The 24,212-nt window shown below is 30.0% G+C and overlaps 1 protein-coding gene across 1 annotated transcript in view; it reads right to left on the bottom strand.

The window, feature by feature from the left end:
- Nucleotides 1-21,567, bottom strand: part of LOC142317943 (uncharacterized) — a 45,613-nt gene extending 24,046 nt beyond the window's left edge. The window contains exons 1-6 of the mRNA XM_075354478.1: nt 21,465-21,567; nt 15,980-16,159; nt 12,722-12,903; nt 9,982-10,153; nt 8,180-8,363; nt 942-1,100 (exon numbers count right to left, since the gene is read on the bottom strand). Coding sequence (XP_075210593.1) covers nt 942-1,100; nt 8,180-8,363; nt 9,982-10,153; nt 12,722-12,903; nt 15,980-16,159; nt 21,465-21,567 — 980 coding nt within the window. The remainder of the gene's footprint in view (nt 1-941; nt 1,101-8,179; nt 8,364-9,981; nt 10,154-12,721; nt 12,904-15,979; nt 16,160-21,464) is intronic.
- Between the last annotated feature and the right edge of the window lie 2,645 nt (nt 21,568-24,212).

The following is a 24,212-nucleotide window of genomic DNA, read 5'->3' as shown; positions in this document are numbered from 1 at the left end:
GTAACTAATTCAGAAATAAAGTTAAAACAATAGATCTCTGAAGAAAGTACAAAATAATTGAAGAACCCAATTTTTAATAAAGTTTTACAGGACTATCATTGAAAAACGTGGTAAAGATCATTTTAATTAACTAGTTAAAGGGAAGACGAAGTCTATAATGGACAGAAAATTAGTTAATTTCCTAACAAGTTAGAAAGAGTTTAAAGTCATAATTTATATCTAGAGATGCAAGAAAAATGTTTGACATTTAACTTGTCAAAGAGATAGATTAACTTAATGTTCATATAAATTATCTACATATTTTTTTCATGACCTTGATTTTCCCTAACATCTAATATACATTAACGGAACAACTTGTCCATTCAGGTATTCAAAATTCAGTTTTTCAACCAATTTAAGTAGAATATTTTGAAAAATGTTTTTATTTTTAGAAATTATTACTATTACAGAACCATACATTTCAGAATATAACTACAAAACTAATAACTCTAAAGTGAAAACTGTCTGTGTACAAATAAGATTCTGAACTAATTAGATGAATAGTTTGGTTTTCAGGTTGATGTTGATGGAGATACATAAACCAATCTTACACAAATACATAAATACTTTTTTTTGATTTAGAAACACCCCTCCCCAAAAAAAAACATATAACCAAGGAAATCTGGAAATGAATCTTTTCCAATCATAATATTTCCTTAAAAAAACATCCACAGCTCACTAACTAAAATTCCTAAATCTTAATAAAATGGATTTTTAATCACTTTGTATACGATGAAGTAAATCAAGAGTTATGGCAGCCAAGAAAATTTTTTGCTCTGCCAACAGTTAAAAAAATAGTAAATTTACATTTTTCCACTGATCTGTACAAGAAAAAAAGTACTAAAAGGTACAATACCATAATAAAGCATGTATATTTATAAAAAAACGTAGTTGAAACAAACCTGTTCTTTGAACCACTGCCAGGGACAACCAGCTTTTCAGGATGATTTAGAGGCAAGTCCCAGAACTCCCTATGCAATGCTCGTACATCTCTCAAGCAAGCACGCAACTGTTTTCTACTTAAAACATTTCCAACTGACAGCAAATATTCTTCTGCAGTACTGCACAGAATAAAGAAATATAAATGACTTTCAATTAACAAAAATAACGCGGTATATAGATTGAAGTTATTCAATGTGATTTGTCTATGCAATAACATAATTAAAGAAACCAAAGCACAAGACACCAGTCATTCCGGAAAATGGCCTAACCATTCTCAGAAATAAAATGCATCCTATACCCACATTCATCAGGGAGCATGAAAAATGAGAGAATCTTCAAAATACTGTCTATGATAATTTGAGTTATACCACAGCAAGACAAATTAGAGTTAGAAAGAGTACCTACAAGGGAGGCAATCTTACTTAACTTTCAAGTTATTTTTTTTTTATAGGCTTAACAAAAATAAAATTACTTAAATGGTATTTATCCATTTTTAAATGCAGTAGGGTTTTGATATATAGTATGTAAAATTCAAGCCAGCCTAAGGAAATTATCATATTTTAAAACTTACACCAAAATCACTTTAAAATATGCTCACACTCTACATGACCAAAATGATGCAAAAGATCAATGGAAACCATGGTCTCCAATGACATTTAAAAATTTTTTTTCCCAATGTTCAAAATTTATGGTAGTGAAGCTCATACAAACACTTCTGAAAATCCTTGTCAGGTTATCTCCTAGATAATATGACATCAACCAACATCAAAAACATTTTCTTATCTAATTTAAGCCGAACACATATTAATTTAATTCCATGGAGATACTGAATTGCTATCACTTTTATTCATTATTTTTTTTTATAATCCCATAATTTGAAGAGTCTTATGATTTTTTTACATACAAAATTAAAATATTTATTAAAATAGAACCAGTTTTCATCAAATATGTGCAGTATTATAACATCCATGTACACCTTTACACTCCATGTTATAGTTTCCTGATTTATGTTAAATCAGAATTTAGTATTCTAAATTAAATTTTATAATGATCAAAAAACTATGCAAAGATATGTTGCTAGGGGAATTAGATTGGAAGCAATACAATAACTAGATATATGGGAGATTATAAAAAAGCTCGCTTTTATGTATGAGGGATATTGGATATTTATTCATTGAAATAGTCCACCTCCTCTATGAATCATGAGACCTTGCCGTTGGTGAGGGGGCTTGAGTGCTCAGGGATACAGAGTAGCTGGACCGAAGGTGCAACCATATCGGAGAGGTATCTGTTGAGAGCCAGACTAAGGAATGATTCCTGAAAGAGGGCAGCAGCTCTTTCAGTAGTTGTTAGGGGCGTGAGTCAGGACGACTTAAACGGCCGTATCAACATCACTCAGTCCTCTGAGTACTGCGCAGCTGAAAGCAATGGAAAACTACAGCTGTTTTTTTTTTCCAAGAAAATGTGGCTCTGCATTTTCAAAAGCAATAATGGAGGCGCCTTCCTTGGTAAAATATTCCGGAGGTAAAATAGTCCCCCGTTCGGATCTCCGGGTGGGGACTACTAAGGAAGGGGTCACCAGAAAAGTAAAAAATAACATTCTACGAGTCGGAGCGTGGAATGTTAGAAGCTTAAAAAAGGTTGGTAGGCTAGAGAATTTAAAAAGGGAAATGGATAGGGTAAACGTGGATATAGTAGGAATTAGTGAGGTTCGGTGGGAAGAGGAAGGCGACTTTTGGTCGGGTGACTTTAGAGTAATTAACTCAGCGTCAAATAATGGGCAGGCAGGAGTAGGTTTCGTGATGAACAAGAAAATAGGGAGGAGAGTGGAGTATTTCAAGACGCATAGCGATAGAGTCATTGTAATAAGGATAAATTCAAAACTTAAACCGACAACGATTGTTAACGTCTATATGCCTACAAGCGCCCATTATGATGATGAGGTAGAATGTGTATACGAAGAGATTGATGAAGCAATTAAACACGTAAAAGGAGATGAAAATTTAATAATAGTTGGAGATTGGAATGCAAGCATTGGAAAAGGCAAGGAAGGAAATATAGTGGGTGAATACGGGCTGGGCAAAAGGAATGAAAGAGGGGACCGACTTATAGAGTTTTGCACGAAGTATAATTTAGTAATTGCCAACACCCAATTTAAAAATCATAATAGAAGAATATACACTTGGAAAAAGCCAGGCGATACTGCAAGGTATCAGATAGATTATATCATGGTTAAGCAAAGATTTAGAAATCAACTCGTGGACTGCAAAACTTACCCTGGAGCAGACATTGATAGCGACCATAATTTGGTGATAATGAAATGTAGATTGGGGTTTAAAAACCTGAAGAAAAGGTGTCAGATGAATCGGTGGAATTTAGAGAAGCTTGAGGAAGAGGAGGTAAAGAAGATTTTTGAGGAGGACATCGCAAGAGGTCTGAGTAAAAAAGATAAGGTAGAAAATGTAGAAGAAGAATGGGAGAATGTTAAAAAGGAAATTCTTAAATCAGCAGAAGCAAACTTAGGCGGAATAAAGAGAACTGGTAGAAAACCTTGGGTTTCAGACGATATATTGCAGCTGATGGATGAACGTAGAAAATATAAGAATGCTAGTGATGAAGAAAGTAAAAGGAACTATCGGCAATTAAGAAATGCTATAAACAGGAAGTGCAAACTGGCGAAAGAAGAGTGGATTAAAGAAAAGTGTTCAGAAGTGGAAAGAGAAATGAGCATTGGTAAAATAGACGGAGCATACAGGAAAGTTAAGGAAAATTTTGGGGTACATAAATTAAAATCTAATAATGTGTTAAACAAAGATGGTACACCTATATATAATACGAAAGGTAAAGTCGATAGATGGGTGGAATATATTGAAGAGTTATACGGAGGAAATGAATTAGAAAATGGTTTTATAGAGGAAGAAGAGGAAGTTGAGGAGGATGAAATGGGAGAAACAATACTGAGATCTGAATTTAAGAGAGCATTAAAAGATTTAAATGGCAGAAAGGCTCCTGGAATAGACGGAATACCTGTAGAATTACTGCGCAGTGCAGGGGAGGAGGCGATTGATAGATTATACAAACTGGTGTGTAATATTTATGAAAAAGGGGAATTTCCGTCAGACTTCAAAAAAAGTGTTATAGTAATGATACCAAAGAAACCAGGGGCAGATAAATGTGAAGAATACAGAACAATTAGTTTAACTAGTCATGCATCAAAAATCTTAACTAGAATTCTATACAGAAGAATTGAGAGGAGAGTGGAGGAAGTGTTAGGAGAAGACCAATTTGGTTTCAGGAAAAGTATAGGGACAAGGGAAGCAATTTTAGGCCTCAGATTAATAGTAGAAGGAAGATTAAAGAAAAACAAACCAACATACTTGGCGTTTATAGACCTAGAAAAGGCATTCGATAACGTAGACTGGAATAAAATGTTCAGCATTTTAAAAAAATTAGGGTTCAAATACAGAGATAGAAGAACAATTGCTAACATGTACAGGAACCAAACAGCAACAGTAGCAATTGAAGAACATAAGAAAGAAGCCATAATAAGAAAGGGAGTCCGACAAGGATGTTCTCTATCTCCGTTACTTTTTAATCTTTACATGGAACTAGCAGTTAATGATGTTAAAGAACAATTTAGATTCGGAGTAACAGTACAAGGTGAAAAGATAAAGATGCTACGATTTGCTGATGATATAGTAATTCTAGCCGAGAATAAAAAGGATTTAGAAGAAACAATGAATGGCATAGATGAAGTCCTACGCAAGAACTATCGCATGAAAATAAACAAGAACAAAACAAAAGTAATGAAATGTAGTAGAAATAACAAAGATGGACCACTGAATGTGAAAATAGGAGGAGAAAAGATTATGGAGGTAGAAGAATTTTGTTATTTGGGAAGTAGAATTACTAAAGATGGACGAAGCAGGAGCGATATAAAATGCCGAATAGCACAAGCTAAACGAGCCTTCAGTAAGAAATATAAGTTGTTTACATCAAAAATTAATTTAAATGTCAGGAAAAGATTTTTGAAAGTGTATGTTTGGAGTGTCGCTTTATATGGAAGTGAAACTTGGACAATCGGAGTATCTGAGAAGAAAAGGTTAGAAGCTTTTGAAATGTGGTGCTATAGGAGAATGTTAAAAATCAGATGGGTGGATAAAGTGACAAATGAGGAGGTATTGCGGCAAATAGATGAAGAAAGAAGCATTTGGAAAAATATAGTTAAAAGAAGAGATAGACTTATAGGCCACATATTAAGGCATCCTGGAATAGTCGCTTTAATTTTGGAAGGACAGGTAGAAGGGAAAAATTGTGTAGGCAGGCCACGTTTGGAATATGTAAAACAAATTGTTAGGGATGTAGGATGTAGAGGGTATACTGAAATGAAACGACTAGCACTAGATAGGGAATCTTGGAGAGCTGCATCAAACCAGTCAAATGACTGAAGACAAAAAAAAAAAATTATGTATGAGGTGGGAATTACATTATATGACTGGTGGTGAAACAAAAAAAAATTAAGCAGTTAAGCAGTTACTTTTCAAAGCAGCAGTTACTTATAAAAGGCTCACTGCAGCAAAGAAAAAGTACAAGGCATGCTGAGTATCCAAAAACTGTTCCATTAGTTTGGTCAATAAAGGCAAAAAGGAAGTCCAATTAGTAATCCACTGATAAATAAGACAATTTTTTTTCTTTTTCAAGAGTAATTTTAATAAAGGAGATGAAATTAAAAATATTGAATAGAATATAAAGCATTCAGCACAGATAAACATCTGTGTTGAAAACCTATCTCCTGACTTCTATGGTTCCATCATAAAAAAAATTTAAACATTGATGAGAACTGAAGATTTGAAACCTGGTGAACCGCATAATTATTATGAAACGGGCTAATTATAAAATGTTATCATTAGTGCATAAAGTTACAGATATAAAAAATCAAAGAAGCAATCAGAAAATAAATAAGTTTAAAATAATGAAATATGATAAAAAGGAAAATAATGGTGAATTAAATAAGATAAATGAACATAATATGCAGAAATTAAAGAATGTTTGGTATTATTTAATTAAGGATTATTAATTATGTACATGAAAGTAATTAATATATTACATTTAGATAATTAAATATTTAGGCAGTAAAACTACGAAGAGTTATGGATGTAAGATTAAAAACCAGTTAGCAAAAGGAAATAGAGCGTTTTCACAAAAAAAATTTTAAGAAAGGCAAGTGAAGCTCTTCAATTAACAAGTTGTTAACAAAAAAACACATTAAATGCATTGCCTGCCAACACACTAAAATAGCAAGCTAAATATGAACTTACCAAAAAAAAGCTTTTTGAATCCATGAATTGATTCAAAGTAATTACAAAACATATTAAAAAAGCATTAATACTTACTATTACTATTATTATTATGCTTTTACGGCCAACATGGGACCACTGAAGTCAATTTTAGTTGGATCTTTTCTGAGAAAAGCGTGTTATTTTACTCTTCCGAGCTGCCCAGTATTTCTTAATCCGTTCAGATCTTGCTTTCTTTTCTTCATCCGTAAACACCCTCTTCGTTGTATTTTGTAGTTTGTCTGTCTTTTGTTTAAATCTAATGCTTTTGTCTTTTAGCTTTGTAATTTTTCCAGTTTTATTCTATAGGTCAGGCAGGGAAATTCCCAATTCTTTCATATCTTCTCTAATTTCTTTGATCCATCCTACTTCTAGCTTTTGGAACCAGAGCTTTTCAATGATATTTCTTGACAGTCTTGTATCCGGTGTCCTTATGAGATGACCAAAGAAAGAGATTCTTTTTTTCCGCATAGTATCAGTAAAAGGCTCCATTTCTCGATACACCACCTCATTTGGCACAATCCACCATCGGCCTTCTTTTTGGTGTTTTTTGTTGATACACGTTCTGACAATTCTCCTCTCTATTTTCAGAATTTTATCAATTCGGTTTTTCTGAGTGATTTTGAAAAGGGTCTCGCTTCCGTAGGTGACTTCTGGCTGAACTACAGTTTTATAATGTTTAAGTTTTGTTTCAGCAGAAAGGCATTTTTTGTTATATGTTGACCAAGTTAATTTTTGGGATTTAGTCATTTTATTTGTCCTGTTTTGCCATGTCACTTTTTCATTTAAATTATAAGTTATTATTTCCCCTAGATATTTAAATTGTTTTACTATTTTAATTTTCTGATTGTTTACTGTAATGTGCTCTATTACCAGAGAATCTATGGCCATTAGTTCAGTTTTTTCGAAAGAGATATGAAGCCCTATCTTTTGTAGGCTCATGATTTGTGTTTTGGCTTCTTGAATATTATTTGCTAAAAGAGCGAGGTCATCTGCAAATCCTAGGTAATTTAGTGTGAGTTTTTCTTAGCACCCATTTTTATATTTTTGGGATTTATTTCATACCATTTTCTCATGACAAAATCGAGGGCGCAGTTAAAAAAGAGTGGTGAGAGGCCGTCTCCTTGCCTCAATCCAGTTTTTATGTAGAAGGGTTGAGAGAGTTCACCTCTGAATTTCACTCTGGACTGGGTATTAGTTAAAGTTAATTTTATCATGTTTACAAGTTTAGGGTGAAGGCCCAGGTTTCTCAAAATATTCAGCATGGATGGTCGGTGTACACAATCATAGGCCCTTTTAAAGTCGACGAAGGTGATTATTAGTTGTTTTTTCCATCTTTTATATAAGTCCATCGTAAGTTTTAGGGATATTATTTGCTCCGGGGAAACTCTCCACGGCCTAAATCCCCCTTGGTATTCCCCAAGTTCCAGTTCAAGTTGGTCTTTGCATCGGTTGTATATGGTTCTCGACAGGATTTTTTATGTGCAATCCATGAGAGATATGCCTCTGTAGTTTTCCGGATTAGTTTTATCCCCTTTTTTATGTAATGGATGAATGAGGGCTGTGGTCCAGTGTTCTGGAAGTTTTTCTTCAATACTTACTATTATTATATGAAAAACCTCACAGTTTAGGTGAACAACTCTACAGTTCAAACAATCAGTTGGTAACAACAGTCAGAACCAATTGATCAAGTGAGTTGCTACTTTGGTGTGTTCATATGGGATTTTTGTTAATAATTATAAAAGTACAAACCTACAATGATATAATTCATAAATTAAAAATGATTCTTCAATTAACCACATTATTCAAACAGTACTCTAAACTGTATATAATACCTTACATAAGCTACAAAACCTCATTACCATTCTCTAGTAGGTGTAACACTAAGGTTCTCCTGACTAGGATGCAGCAGATCAATAGTAAGGCTGGCACTAGAACCTCTACGTTCTAATAACCCTTTTGCCTTTATTCTGATAGGTTCTTGTCTTTTTTCTTCACCTTCACCAATCTTTGCCGTCATAACTTCTGGTAAAATTCCACGGCATCCTACAACATTTTATATTATAGTTAATAATACCAAAAAGTTATATCATATATTTGCTTACTTCTACAATTAATGAAGAACAAAGCATAAATGTTCTTGCCAAAAATTTTTAATAGATCACTTTTCAAGCCTAGAATTAAGAAAATCTATTTCTGCAAAAAATCCTTGAGAAATCAAACAGTTTTTTAATGCTTATAATAAAATCTTAATAATCAAAAAACACAAACATAGACATATGTTTTGCTCCAGGTCCACCTGGAGCAAAACAAGAGCATACAGATTGACAATTAACAAACCTTTTCTACATAATATACCTTTTCTGGGCAAATATTTTTTAAGGAAGTCAAAAATGAAAAGAAAATTATAAATTAACAATCTATTAAAAAGATAACAATTGAGCAATAGTTCTCAACTCCAGCTTATAATATTTTTTAGTAAACTATAGAACTACAGTATTTCTAGTATATTACACCTACCTAAATATTGCACGATATTTAAGGATCATAGTTGATAACAGAAAATCAAAACTCAAGAATATAGTCTGATATCAGGCAATCACAACTCAGGAATAAAGTATTTGTTTTCACTTTTTTTCAAGAACTAGAGGCAGAAATTTTTTTGTAAAGTAACTTTTTATACATGTTTAGTGTTTGGTAAAACTGATTTTAATATAAAGCAGTAGAAGACCAACCCATAAATTGAGTATCTATATAAAAATGCGATTTAATTACTTATTTAAAATCATTAGCACATAAAAGATATTTTTAATTTAAACAGTTTAAACTGTACATAAAATCACTTCTATTACCTCTTAAATAATCTACATCCCTATGAGTGAATAAAATAATAAAAGAATTTACTATTCATTAGTGTAAGACTTTGAGAATCCCTAGTATAAGTAATAAATGAATATGTAAAAGCTAAAATTAACATATTAACTTACAAAGCTTTCTTCAGTGAATGAATGAATGAATGAAAAAAACATTAATATATGAAAAATAAATAAACCTAATCTCAAGCTCAGAAAGGTTATGTTTGTTTATAATGTAACAAAATGGAAAGGGGAATCTTTCTCTATACATATTATTATGGGAATTTTCTCAATTCTCAAACAATAAAGAAAAGAAGGAAAGTTTCACATATTTTCAAATACAAATGCATCGTAAAATAAAGTAATGTTAATAATATTTAGGATATAAAATTTACATTATGTAAACATATGGCTGTAAAAGAATATTAATCTGTAAAACATACATTATGTAAAAACTTACATTACGTAAAAATGAAGTTACATATGTTAATATTTAGGATTTAAAACTTATATAATGTAAACATTTTCATTTTACTTGTGTTTGCTAATTTACTACGTGCTCTAATTCTTTAGCTTATTTAACGAATTACTAATTTCTTTTATTCAATTCATAAATATTAATTTGTATGTCATAAATTCTTTATTACTAATAACCAATACGAAATAATATGCATGCACGCATATACCCATACCTACAACTCCTCACCATAATAAAAATAATCTATCTTAATTACATCTACAATAAAATAATTATCTAAAATAATAATTATAATTATCTATAATGAAAATAAATAATTTATCTTTCTCACCTGACTGGGCAGGAGCTGTAGGCAGAGTCTCAGTAGTCATCGGTCGAATGACCGGATGATATATCCACTGACCCCCTTCTGAATGCCCGGAGTTTGGGTCTCCTCCAGGCAAATCCTCTTTTTCATTTGAAGGTGAACTTGAGGACATTTGATTTTTCAGCCAAACAAGTATCTAAACAAATAATTAAAATTAATCTTTGAAAACAGCAGCACAGTTGATTTAACATATTCACTGTCGCTTACACATGAGTGCACAAAAAAATAATCACTAATCAATTAATTAGTATAAACATAAGTTTTCAGTAGTAATCAAGTAATAAAAATTAATAACTATAAATTAAATAATTTTGATCATTTTTTGAGACATGAAAATGTGAAATATTGAACCCTTTTTTTTATTTTTTTTTTTGAAGTGGGATGGGGCTAATGACCAAAGTAGTCGATGCCCCTAAAAACCTTAAAAAAAAAAAAAAAAAAAACTATAAAAATATATGATTAGATAATGTGAAGAAGAAAAAAAAACAATTAATTGATGAAAGAATAACTAAATTAAATTATAATCAACACATACTGCATTCAGTAACATCAAAGGTAATATAAAATCAGGGGATCAGTCCAATAAAGACTAAAAATGACTATTGCTTGACATTTAAATAAAGTAAGTTTTATACCTTGAATGTGATATTTCAAATCAGAAAAAAGATTAGTTCTATATTTTTTTCACTGTATTCATTTTTCTCTGGCTCCATGCAACATTTTTTTACCAAGCTCATAGTTAACAAAAAGTTAATTTTCTTTTTACTATTATTTATTTTTCCACTCAAAATGTAGCACAACTTTTATAATAACAATCTATCCATACTGGTACACCTCAAATATATATGTAATACAGATGCACTTACTAAATATTTAATTCTCACAATTTTTTGGAAAATGTTTTACTTAGAAATTTCTGATTTTTAGTATAATCTTTTTAAAGAATTGCAAATCTCAGACTTCAGAATTTAAATGCTTAAAATGCAACTGATTGGATAATTATTAAATAAACTTTGAAACCTGACATCTTTTTCCATGGGCTGTCAAACATGATTCAATCTGTAAAATGAATACTTTTTGGGAGTTATAACTAAGAAGGGAGGTCCTAAAATTCTTAAAACAGCCAATAAATGCCATATTTAATTAAAATAGTACTTTAATTGAAATTTTGCAACCTTAAAGAACTGTTTGATGGATTCAAAATTATTAGATTTCCTTGATATATGCCTGAACTGTCAAAATTATCAAATTATACATATATATATTTAATATTATTTATAAATATATACATAAAATACATATAAAAATACAACTAGTAGTATCTAAAATACAAATTCAATAACAAGAAGATAATAGTTTAAAATACAGAACCAAAGCAATACTATAAACTGCACCACGCAAAGAGTAGGAGTTTAATGGAATATGCAGTTGTTCATATAAGCAGCATTATAACACTCTAGACATATCTGATAACACATCATGTACGGATAATCTGCATAAAACACTATGAACATGACTCATGTGTTTGCCCAGCAAAATTAATTGAAAATCTCCTACTTTTTTCAATAGAGAAATCAGGAGGTTGAAATCTTAATGTACTTTATAACAATAAAATGACACCTTACAAGAAATAAATTACAGAATAAAATGTTGTCAAGTCAGACCATGAGACCAAAAATGAAATAGCTTATGATTTAGAAACAACAAATCTATGAAGCAACTAACATAATAAAAGAAAATAATAGTTTTCTTAACATTGATCCCTTTTTCCCCTTTACTGTCTTGAGGATAATAGACTAACAAAAGACATGTACAGTCAATGAATTCTTGGTGTGATCATGTAAGGAGAGCCATATATATGTACATCATTCTGGGAATTCTATTTCTTATTCAGTTTAATAACCCAAACAACTGAGGTGTGACTATTATATAGTCAGATCTCCTAATCTATTCTATAATACAGATTCAATAGCAAGTCATAAGGGGAGAGAATGTTGATAATAGGCAATTTTTAAATACACACACACTACAATAAAGGATTACAAAAGTTGCAATAAGGAAGACACAACACAGGAAGAGACAAGAAAAGAGGGCAGCTAAATGGTGGCATTCATAAAAATTGTTTGATACTGAAGAGATGTATCAAAGAAAAAAGGGATAACATAAGAATAAAGGCTTAAGAAAGAAATTACCAAGCAGAATTGCAAAAACAAGTAACAAAATGAGAATCTACAAACAAAGAAAATATATAAGGTTTGCCCTTGCAAGGAAGGATAGAGAAATCAACAAAAAGCAATATACAGAACAAAAGGATTTTTACAGAACAGATAACTGAAAAAAGTAGAAGCCTTTTCAGGGAAAAGGCTTCCAATAATAAAGAAAAGGCAAGATAATAAAAAAATAGAATGAATACACTGAAAGGGTTTTATTCAAAATGATTCAGCCAGTAAGTGGAGAGATTTCCTGTGTTTCATGGTTTCAACATTTGTATGCAACAAATAAAATCCATTGCTAATACTTTTTTTTATAAAATTCTTTACATCATTTTTTTTATTATTATTAATATTTCACAATTTTGAAATTGAGTATGGTAATAATAAATTTCCATATCGGATAACGCTGAATAAATAACATTTAATAAATTACTTTTTCAATAGTTATATATTTAAATCTACATACAAAAGGTAAAATTGAAAATATTTACCACAAGTGAGAGTCCTAGCCCTCCAACCAAAGCAAAGACTGCAAGAAGAACTGGTAGCTGCCAATCAGGCCACCATCGCTCATGCAGTGCTGATGAAGACATACTATCCCCATCATTCCAAGCGAGTTGTAAGTTACCTTCTTTGACTGAAAATACCTTATTACCCATCTTGAAACCATCATCTGAAACCATTTAATTAAATAATCAATTAAGACAACGAATGTGATCATAAAAAAGGAAATTAACACCAGATAATTTTTTATCACATAATAATAAGATAAAATGTAAAAATCATTAAGAAACCAACAGAGAAACAAAGTTTAATAAACAACTCTGACAAATCACCTAAAAAAATAACCTTTAAAAAGGTATTAAAATATCTTTTAATGCAAACATCTCAAAAAAATATAGCCACTATTGATAATGGTTTATGACCATAGGAATCATTGTCACTTAAAAATAAAATTTGTTATCTTCAGTCATTTGACTGGTTTGATGCAGCTCTCCAAGATTCCCCCTATCTAGTGCCAGTCATTTCATTTTGGTACACCCCTACATCCTACATTTCTAACAATTTGTTTTACATATTCCAAACGTTGCCGCCTACCTGAACAATTTCCTACATACCTGTCCCTCCAATATCAAAGCGACTATTCCAAGATGCCTTAACATGTCACTTATAAGTCTGTCTCTTCTCTTAGCTATATTTTTCCAAATGCTTCTTTCTTCATCAAATTGCCACAACACCTCTTCATTTGTCACTTTATCCATCTACCTGATTTTTAACATTCTCCTATAGCACCACATTTCAAAAACTTTTAATCTTTTCTTCCCAGGTACTCCAATCATTCAAGTTTCACTTTCGTATAATACTTTCAAAAATATTTTCCTGCTGTTTAAATTAATTTTTAATGTAAGCAAATTACATTTCTGACTGAAAGCTTGTTTCACCTGTGCTATGAAGCATTTTATATCGCTCTTGCTTCAACCATCTTTAGTAATTCTACTTTCCAAACAACAAAATTCTTCTACCTCCAAAATCTTTTCTCGTCTTATTTTTATATTCAGTGGTCCATCTAGTTTATTTCAACAACATTAAGTGAAGCTGAAAAAATAAAATAGATGAAATAAAAAAAAATCTTTCAAGACAATGCCCATGATTGCAGTGTTTTCTTACATAATTTGAGCCAGACTAGTAAAGAAACTCTTTACACAATGCAACTCTTACTCTTTGTTTAATTTCTTAACACTGGAAAACTTTATTATACAAATCCACTGCCACTAGTGGATTCTAGTAATGGGAGTGGAGTTGTGTTGTTCAGGCAGATATTGTGTGGTCATTTTGTGTTATATTTTATAAACTTTAAGTTTTTAATATTTGTTTTATGTAATAGTAGAATTCGTGTACAGACTAATGATGCGGGATCCCATGAAAGTAGACTATTGGGTATAATGTTTTTAGGTTTTATCTGTTACAGTGTTTTGGTGGTTGTTTATATATATATATATATATATATATATAAACAACTTAACCACCAAAACAAGAAAAATTCTTCATTCTTCATATGAATCACCCCTGTACATATATGTACAGGGGTGATTCATGTGAAGAATGTAACAAACTTTCAGGACATATTCTGCTGTTGAAAATAAAGAGGAAAGTCCATATTTAACACAAATATAGGTTGAAACACTTCATTAGAAAGTATCAGCTGGCAAAAGGTTCATCCTGATTTCTGTGCCTTAGATAAAATTAAGAAAGACTTTAATTCTTGAGATTCAAAAAGGGGTATAATATAAAACCTGCTTCAATATGAAATTTAATCAGCAAGAAGTTCCAAAACTGTATTTTTAGTAGTTTTCGAGAAATGTGTGGTATTAAGACAAAAGATTAGGGTCAAAAAACACATTATTTTATATTTGATGTAAAATAGCTTTATTAAACAGTAAATAAACACATAAAAGTTTTGCAGAAAACTTGTAGAAGATTTGATTTTGAGTAAATTGGTATAAATAAAGGTCACAGAAATTAGATACAAACATAAGCTTTTTGGAAGTTTATTAAAAATAAAACATATTAAAATGTTGCAGATTTTAACAATTTAAAAATATGCTGTGAGTAGGGTTTCCTGCACTAGAACAGCAATACAAAGTTCTTGCACTGGCGTGCAAAGTTGTGCCAGGGAGGAGCACTATCATGTTGCCAAATTTAATTCTCTGGTCCATCATGCAGTTGAAAAAAGAGCCATGACCTCAGTATATCCAAATAATTAACTCCTGTTAACTTTGTTTAAAAATAAAAATAACGACCAGTAAACTCGCCATTAGGATATTGCACAGAAAACATTTAATTCTGGGGAGTCTCTTTCTCATTGAAAAAGTTCACAGGAATTCGCATTAAGCCATCAAGAATGTTATTGGCACTTGGAGAATAAAAAGTAAATTTTTTGCAGAACACATAATAAACTGTAACTACAGATTCATGTTTAGCAAACTGCAAAACAGAAGGCTTTCTGTTTAGGAGTCACCATTATCCAGTGGCACTATCAAGCAAAAAGATAGGAAATCAATCTACAGCTATTTACACAACTAAAACTGTCATTTTTGCTCTTTGATTCTAGTCTTAAATCAACACTGCACACATCAATCCAAGGGATATTATAAAAAATTAAAACCCCAATTTTTTTTTGTACAACTGGTATATTTCACCCCTCTCCACCCTAATGCTTATGTTGCAATCTGTTCAACTAATGAACAATAACCCACTGGATCTAGCGGTAAACTGGTATCACAAATCAGCTCTTTAATGGTTGATTTTTGAAGTCGAAGGTTCTCAGGTTCAGATCCTAGTAAAGGTTTACCTTTATAGAGATCTGAATACTAGACAGTGGATACCAGTGTACTTTGATGGTTGGATATCAATTAACTACACTTCAGATTGGTATATTTCAAAAACTTGCCATTTACAGAATACCAAAATATATGTTCTTTTTAAAGAAATTGTGGTAATATAAATATATATTGTGGGTCATGCTACAGGTATCTGCAGACAGTTACTTATATTTCCTGTTCATCATCAAAATTATATACCATGACTTAAAATGATTTACAAAATTAAACCAATTTGACCAAAGCAAAAACTGTAGTCTTTCATGTGATTACCCGAACACATTACCCTCCTGCTGTTTTAGTCAAGTCAAAAATAAATCAAAAAGAAAATATTATGGACAAAACAGATTAATATAAAAGTAAACCTACCTGCGTCTTTATTATTTTTCCACTTAACTTGAACTTCAGCACTTTCCCACTCTCTAACTACACGAGGCCCCATCAGCTGCTGAGCAAATTTTGTCCCTAAGAAGGGTACAGAGGATCCCCAGGCTCCTTCATCATCTCCTTCTAACCCAGTGTCATAAAAAAGAATTCCTCCTTCACAGCCTAAAAAGAAAAAACAAAAAACAGACTAAAAAAAAAAAAATTTTTAATATATATATTAAATAATATAAATAATTTAGCTATAAATAATGGATATGATACTTTATTGATTATATATGAAAAAATATATAATTCTAAATATTTCAATAACATAAACATTACTACATCAAAACCCATAAATAAAAATATTTATATAAATTACTCCTACACAAATAAAATTATAGAAAACTTTTTAATGTTTATAACAATAAAAAATAAAAACCTGATAGTTATGTAATAAAACATTTAAAACATGATAATAAAACAGTAAAAAATAAATATGACTTCTGTATTTATAAAATAAAATGTAGTAATTGTGAAAAAATATATATTGGAAAAACAGACAGGACTTTTAAAGATATTTTTAATGAACATTTCAGGTCATTTAAAAATAAAAAAATAGGTTTCTCAAATGTAGCAGACTGTTTAATAATTAACAAACATAATTTAAATAAATGAAAAAGTAAACATTTAACACAAAAGTAATAACTAAAAATTAGAAATTTTAGCAAGATTTTATATAAATAAATATAAATATAAATTCGGCCTATAATGAATCTGCAGACAGAATTTGATGGGGGCATTCTTATAAATATTATTTAAGTTGGTAATAAATTTATAAGGAATTTTATATAAATTTTTATTGAATTTTAAATTTTTTTATTGACTGACCAAATATTTGTTTGATAAATTTTAATGTATCATATTCGGTAAATGTAAAAATGTGAAATTAAAAAAAAACCATTACTGAAGATGGGCTTGTCTCCGAAAGTGCTTTAATAATGAAAAAAAGTAATATAAGAATGTTCTTTAATTCTGTACTTTGTGGAGTGGCTGAATAAGTTTTATATTATATAATTTGCTCTATATTGTGTGTATATATATATATATCATGTTTATTATAAAATTTCTGTATTAAGTGAAAAAACATTAAATCCAGATAGTGTTTGGATGTGTTACTATAAGTTAAAATAGTGTTGAGTTTTCACCTCTTGTATCATTGAAAACTTTTAACTTTTTTAAAGATAGTAAAGTAAAATTAAATTATCCAAATTGTGTTTAATTTCTTTTAGAAAAAAACAGAATTTAAATGAAAATCAAATAAAATAAAAAAAACATAAAAGTTTTTTTTTCTTAATCTTCTCCCTTCTTTCATCTTTCCTTCTCATTCAAATAATCTCACCTCTTTTACACTGTAAAAATATATTATTACATCAAACTTCATTTTTATCCTAAAAACTATGACCAACTTTTATTATTTTCACACATATTACTTTCAAGTTATCATGATAAATAAGTGGTCTAACAGGAGGAAGAAATAATGTTTTAAAGCACTCGCATTGGTAACCTCTCATCTATCAATAATGCTTAATCGGTTCCTAGTTATACAAGATCAGTCTAAAAAATGTTTGGTATAATCACATTACTACTCTTTCACTGAATATTTAGAGTATGTGAAAAATATTAAATACACCAAAATGTTAATTTTAAGGGGAAAGTTTTTTAAATAAAATAAGGAGAGAGAACAATAACATACTTAAACAAATGAATCATGAGAATATGGTGTATTATATTTACTGCAGAAAAAGTGTATTCATGTTGAAGGATGTACTGTGGTTGAACCTATCCTGTGTTTGAAGGAGCAGAAAATAAAAGATAAAGCTCATAAGAACAGATTAACCAATACAGTGGTTTGCAGAGCTCATTTCCTAATTTCTACTAATGTCTGTAAACACCTTTCTTACAAAATAAAAATTATGCCAAACATGATTATTTTAAAAGAAAAAAAAAATTAACGAGCAACAGACTTGAGATCCTTAATCAATACCAGCGAAGATTCTTAAATTCATACATTTCTTAGCAATAAAATTTTGATGTCATAAAATTATCGATGAAACACATAAATATTGTGTTTGTAACTCTGTCATGTCATAACTAAACATGAATTAATCAGAATGGGATCATTCTGGGACTCTTTATGTTCTGCTTAGCTTCTGGAACCACCGTAAGGTAACTTCAGAGAATGATATGTATGAATGTAAATGAAGTGTAGTCTTGTACAGTATCAGGTTGACCGTTCCTGAGATGTGTGGTTAATTGAATACAACCACCAAAGAACACCACTATCCATGATCTAGTATTCAAATCCGTATAAAAGTAACTAACCTTTACTAGGATTTGAACCTTAGAACTCTCAACTTTGAATCAGCTGATTTGCGATGAAGAGTTCATCTCTAGATCAACCCAGTGAGTTAGGGATTCATAAACTGAACAAAGTCAACAAAACTTTAATTACATAGAAAATGATTTCTGAAACAACAAAAATTCTTCTTATTCAATGTTCAAGACACAATCTAATAACTTACATGCTTACTGCAAAACATTGTCAATGTCTCCCAATACAAAAAAATAATCCATTAAGTTATATTGTTTGATTGATAACATTCATCGAAACTAAAGTCCCGATTCAAAAATTTGCCTGGAAAGTATTCAAATAATCCTACCTGCACACATGATTTTCATTTTTTTCCAAAACAAAAGTAATTTCTAGGTAGCAGTCAGTTAGGGAGCAGTGATGGAATCAAACAAGTTATCACTTATATTGTTGACAAAATAGGAGCTGATTGGTGGGCGACAATATAACAAAAGTTTAAATTAAAATTTTGAATGCATTTCAAAATAAGGGAATTTTTTTTGCGAGTATACCATATAAATATAATTTTTTTTTTTTAAATGAATAATCACTGTACATTAGACAGCAAAAACCATGTTAAAAATCAATGCAAATTATTATAAATATGCAAAACAAAGTAAATATGAGTTTGATAAACTTCTGACTCCTTTTTTCCTAATTTTCCTCAGGGTGGTTTTTAATTAAAGGTAAAAATTAATTAATTCAATGTTAGTTAATTAATTCAAACCTCTTATACAGGTTTTCCAGCAATGGTTCAGGAAGATTAATATTTATAAATATGCTTAATTCAGTACCCTACAAGAATTAATAATGTTGTTCGAATAATAACCGCCTTGGCTTGGTTTATACCTTGATTAGGAGTACTAATTCTACATCTTAATCTTGCTGGTTCGTAATTCATATAAATAATAGTCGTTCTGCCATGATAAATATAATCTTTAAATTTTATACTATAAAATATTACATTGTTGAATATGCTATGAGTCAATGGGCATGCACATGATGATAGTATGAAATGTAGAAGACTGAACAATACAATAAATTAGATACATTGTTACTATAAAATATCAGCTAGTAACATAGGCTAGCTAAATAAAAACAAATTTACTCTTACAAATGAATAAGAAGAAAGAGAGATATGAGTTTTAATAATCATAAAAATTGCAAATTTTACTGGTTCACTAATGACACTTTTCAATCCAAATTAAATTAAACAATAAGTTCAATACAATAAAATTCATACCAAAAACTGGGCCGTCAGAAAATAGTAATCAACTTACTGATATTATTGGTAATTTTTGTTCCTAATATAAAAAAATTAAATCAATTCCATAAAATGCTAAAATTAGAGTGTAACAGTAAAAAACACATACAGACACTAGTTTCAAGAGTATAAATAAATAAAATTTATAGTACAGAACAAATAATCCAAACTAATGAATGATTCATATAATATTATCATACAATAATATTTTTTATTAAAATATGTATTATACTTAAAAATAAAAAGTTTTAATGTTAAAAAGAGCTTACTACAGGTAATATAAAAGTTATTTATCAATGCTGCTAACTGTAATCAAATAACAGATTGAGTATCTTTTAACAGAATAAGGTGAAATGCAGCACTATAACCGAACTAACACTTATCTTTTCTGACACCGAGACTAAAAATAAAAATTTTACATGGCAAGGATTGTAGGTATGTAATGGATATAATTGAAAATTTATGGGCAAAAATATTGTTGACACACTGTGTTAAGATAAGTGTTAAGATGTAAAGTCGTTTGTAATTTAAAAAAAAAAATTACACTTAAATAACATAAAAATGTCAATATTGATACTGAGCAGTGAAATATTAAATGAGTGCACCATAAAAACTGGGAATATTTAATATTTATCTTATGTAAACAAACTATCAGGTAGATAATTATTTTTTTTAAGATTTAAAATAGAATTACTTTAATTAAAAATATTTTTTTCAAATTTTCTTGAGTACATTGAAATCACCACTATTCTTTTTTTAATTAAAATCTTATCTTTATTATATCACAATTTCATTAACTTTATCACAAAAGAAAAAAAAATATGGTAAAAGAAGCTGTAATTTTTTTTTATTTATAAACTCCGAAAAAAATTCAATAAATCCCAATACTCAATAAAAACAAACTGAACAGCAATATGAATTTTGTTTAACATTTAACAAACAATAAATTGATGCAAAATGAATTAAATAAAGCTATGTTATTTAATAAAGTTCTACTACAGTTTTTCCCAATAATGAATTTTTAGCTTTAAAGGTAGCAATTCAGACAAACTGAAGTTACAAAGGAAAATATGGCAAGAATCTATATTAATGAACATTATATTAACAAAATAAGTTAGAAATATTACCAACAATCACATTACTAAGTTAATATAAGGTAATAAAAATTTGTAGCTATCAACTTCCTTTTTAAATTTATTCAAATATCTTTGGAATTCCCTAATAAATAATTTAATTACTGCATTCACCTGTACTTAAAAAAAATATTTTCTACAGTGTTTTTATTTAATTCTATTAATCATTTAACTAAACTTGCAAAAGGCAAAATAATCTGAGATCAAAATTTTGAACCCCAGGAGTTCGGCATTAACATACCTTTAAGATATGTACTAATCCAAAAAATCCTTAATAAAAAAAATTTTAATTATTAAAAGTTATATTTGTAAAAAGTTAATGTTGAGCTGGTGACAGAAATTCAGCTCTCAAATAAGATGCACGCATAGAAAACCGTTCTAAAAATAACAAGTTACATGTAAATATAAGGCATGACAACACACCAAAAACATTTCCGAGAAAACACACACAAAAGTAAATAAATACAGTTTAAAATCTTTAAATAAAAGTCAATTGTAACAGGAGACAAATGTAAATACACCTTAACTGCGAAGTTCCAACACCTGTAACAGGCGCCTAGCTACAACCAGGCAAATTATCGATTACAAATACAAAATAATGATTGGGTTAAAACGACCTATATAACATCTGATTTGACACAGAATATATTTAAGTGCAATGTTCCATACAGAAATTACCTTTAAAATCGAGAATAACACATAAAATGACGAAAACACTCACGAAACGTCTAACTGAGCAACACAAACACGGCACTACGAAACAAAACTTCACACCGGCCATGTTGTTAAATAACACTTCTGCCAACAGAAAAACTGTTAAACTTAGAGAATAATCTAATTAGAGTACTAACAGTTTCTATAATTTTTTTAATAATTTTAAATCTATAAAGATATATAAAATAACACAGTTTTTTATTTTACAAAGGAAAAATAGATTAAGTGAATAAATCAAAAAACAGCTAAATTAAATACTTTTTGGAAGAACTTTAAGAAAACTTTTTCGAAACTAGCGTCATCTATCTTAGGTATTTTATATTCACATTGTAAGAATTGAGCAAAGTGTTTAAAAGGTGTGAAGTGTTCTGCATAACGTACAATTTCCTCAGAATTAATTCCATCAATATGAATAATTTATAATAGTGTAAAAATAATAATAATGAAAATGATAATTTATAAATGTTAGAGAATTCAATCTAGTAAATAAATTGGAGAAAGCACAAATACTTACTGAACCTTACGAAACGCCCGAGAAAAGGTTTTTGAAAAATATTTTGCGGAACGTTTAATTTTTGCATGGTTCTTTCTGAAAATGTCTCAGTTTATAATCTACATTGGATTCTAATGTATAGCTGTATATTTTTAATTTTCTGCATTTTAAATTTTACTTTTTTCTTTTCATTTTAGCTGTGCGACTAAAATGTTAAGATTTTCAACTTAGTTGAAAACTTAAAATAGCTTATTTTTAATTCGAAGGATTTTGGAAAATTTTCGTAATTATTTAGTTGAGGTGCCTTACCCGGAAATCACAAAAAACATATCAAATTCATTCAAAATTAATATTTATTCATTTAATCATGTATTTTGGGTGTCGGAAAATAGAAAATTAGTAAAAATTTACATAGTGATACAAATAGTACAAAGAAAAAATCGAAAAAAATACTTATAGTGAAACTCATGAAAATTAATTAGAAACGGTTAATCTGAATCAGATTGCGATGCAGAATCATCACACACGCGATTTGCCGAATCAATGTGTATCTCACTTATAATTCGCCATAAATGGTGAAATCACATACATGGTCAAATCATGGTTTTATAATCACAATACTTCCTTTTAAATAAAAATTCGGCCATATGTCCGTGGAAATGGTGTTTGGAATTTCCATAACGCGGCATATTCCTTCTTCCCTCCATTGACATTCGATTGTCTGCGTATGTGCCCTAGTGTCCGGATCTATAACTATAATCTATCAACTGTATGTACTATTCACAGTTAAGTGTTGGAAGCCTCCTGTTTGTAAACAATCAAGATTTTCAACAGTCACTATTAATTGTAGTACCTGGGTGCACATAGTCCTTTATAATGCGGAGCAAAGTTTCCTTATCATGTGTTGGTACTGGAACCGTGAAAAATTCTTTTGGATCTCGTTGTATTCCACTAAATATCGTCGAATTTCCATTTATAATTCTGCCGCGATTATATTTTCGTTTACCGATTTTGGCTTCATAAATTTTTACAACTTTGCTTACTCCTCCAACCTTTTTCGAATTACTACACAAATATTTAAAACAAATTTCCCGAAAATAATTTCTCCAATCTACCACAGTACTAGACGATTTAGCTCACTACACAACATATCTTGCCAAGGAGGCTTTATTACACACCATATTATGGAGAAACGTAAAATAACAGGTAATTCTAACCTAACGGTGGCTAACCATGTATCGGCGTATTGCGAAATGACTACGTTACACTGTTTACTTTCATATTTCTTTACGAAGGCGTTTTCTACAACGGAAAATGTGTCGATCTTGATTCAGCTTCATTTCGTTATTACACGATAAACATTGTCTGTGTTTCGGCAAAATGCCATGATTGTAAAATATGGTCTCACATTATCAACCGACTGAGAGAATTCAATAAGTGTAATAAATATAAATTCATAATTTTTACATATACGTTTCAGGTCCAGCAGATTTTTTTTTTCATCCATTGTAGTTCACTCTATTTACTTACTGGACACTGTAAATTCTATAAAGAAAACTAATAAAACTTAGATGCCGTATGAAAATAGCAGACAACAATGTAATGTAATGAATAAGTTGTCGGGATTAATGTAATATGTAGAGATTATAAAAATCAAGTAACATATTTCTTTATTCTCTTTGTTATGATGGATTTTCACCAAGTAACGGCTTAATAACAGAAAATAATAAAAGTAGGCTTAATAACAGAAAATAATAAAAGTAATGTAGTGAATAAGAAATAATTGAGCCTCCCAAAGCGCAAAGACCAGCTTCGGTGAGAGCATCTATTTCAGCCGGACCCAGTACTGCAGTAGAGATAGAGTCCGGCTCATCCGCCGCGGAGACATCATCGCACATTAATTTAGATTCTTTAGCAAAGATGCTAACAGCGCCGGCGAAAGTTTCATCAACTGACGTCAGCCGAAGAACGTCACTGGCATCCGAAATAGAGGAAGACGATGCCATGTCTGAGGCCTCAGATACGCTGTCATCAGAGGTTGAGGCCGTCAGAAGAATGGAGAAAGCGTAAAAAAGGATGGCCGAAAGGAAAGCCTAGAAAGTAATTTTATTGGATCAGAAGTTATAAGAAAAGTAAAATTTTGATCATTTTTTTTGACACATGAAAATGTGAAATTTTGAACCCTTTTTTTATTTTTTTTTTGAAGTGGAATGGGGCTA

Source organism: Lycorma delicatula, chromosome 1 (assembly GCF_047948215.1).
Source record: "Lycorma delicatula isolate Av1 chromosome 1, ASM4794821v1, whole genome shotgun sequence".
NCBI lineage: Eukaryota > Metazoa > Arthropoda > Insecta > Hemiptera > Fulgoridae > Lycorma > Lycorma delicatula.
Note: the sequence above shows the minus strand (reverse complement) of the source record. Positions and strands in the feature narration are given on the sequence as shown.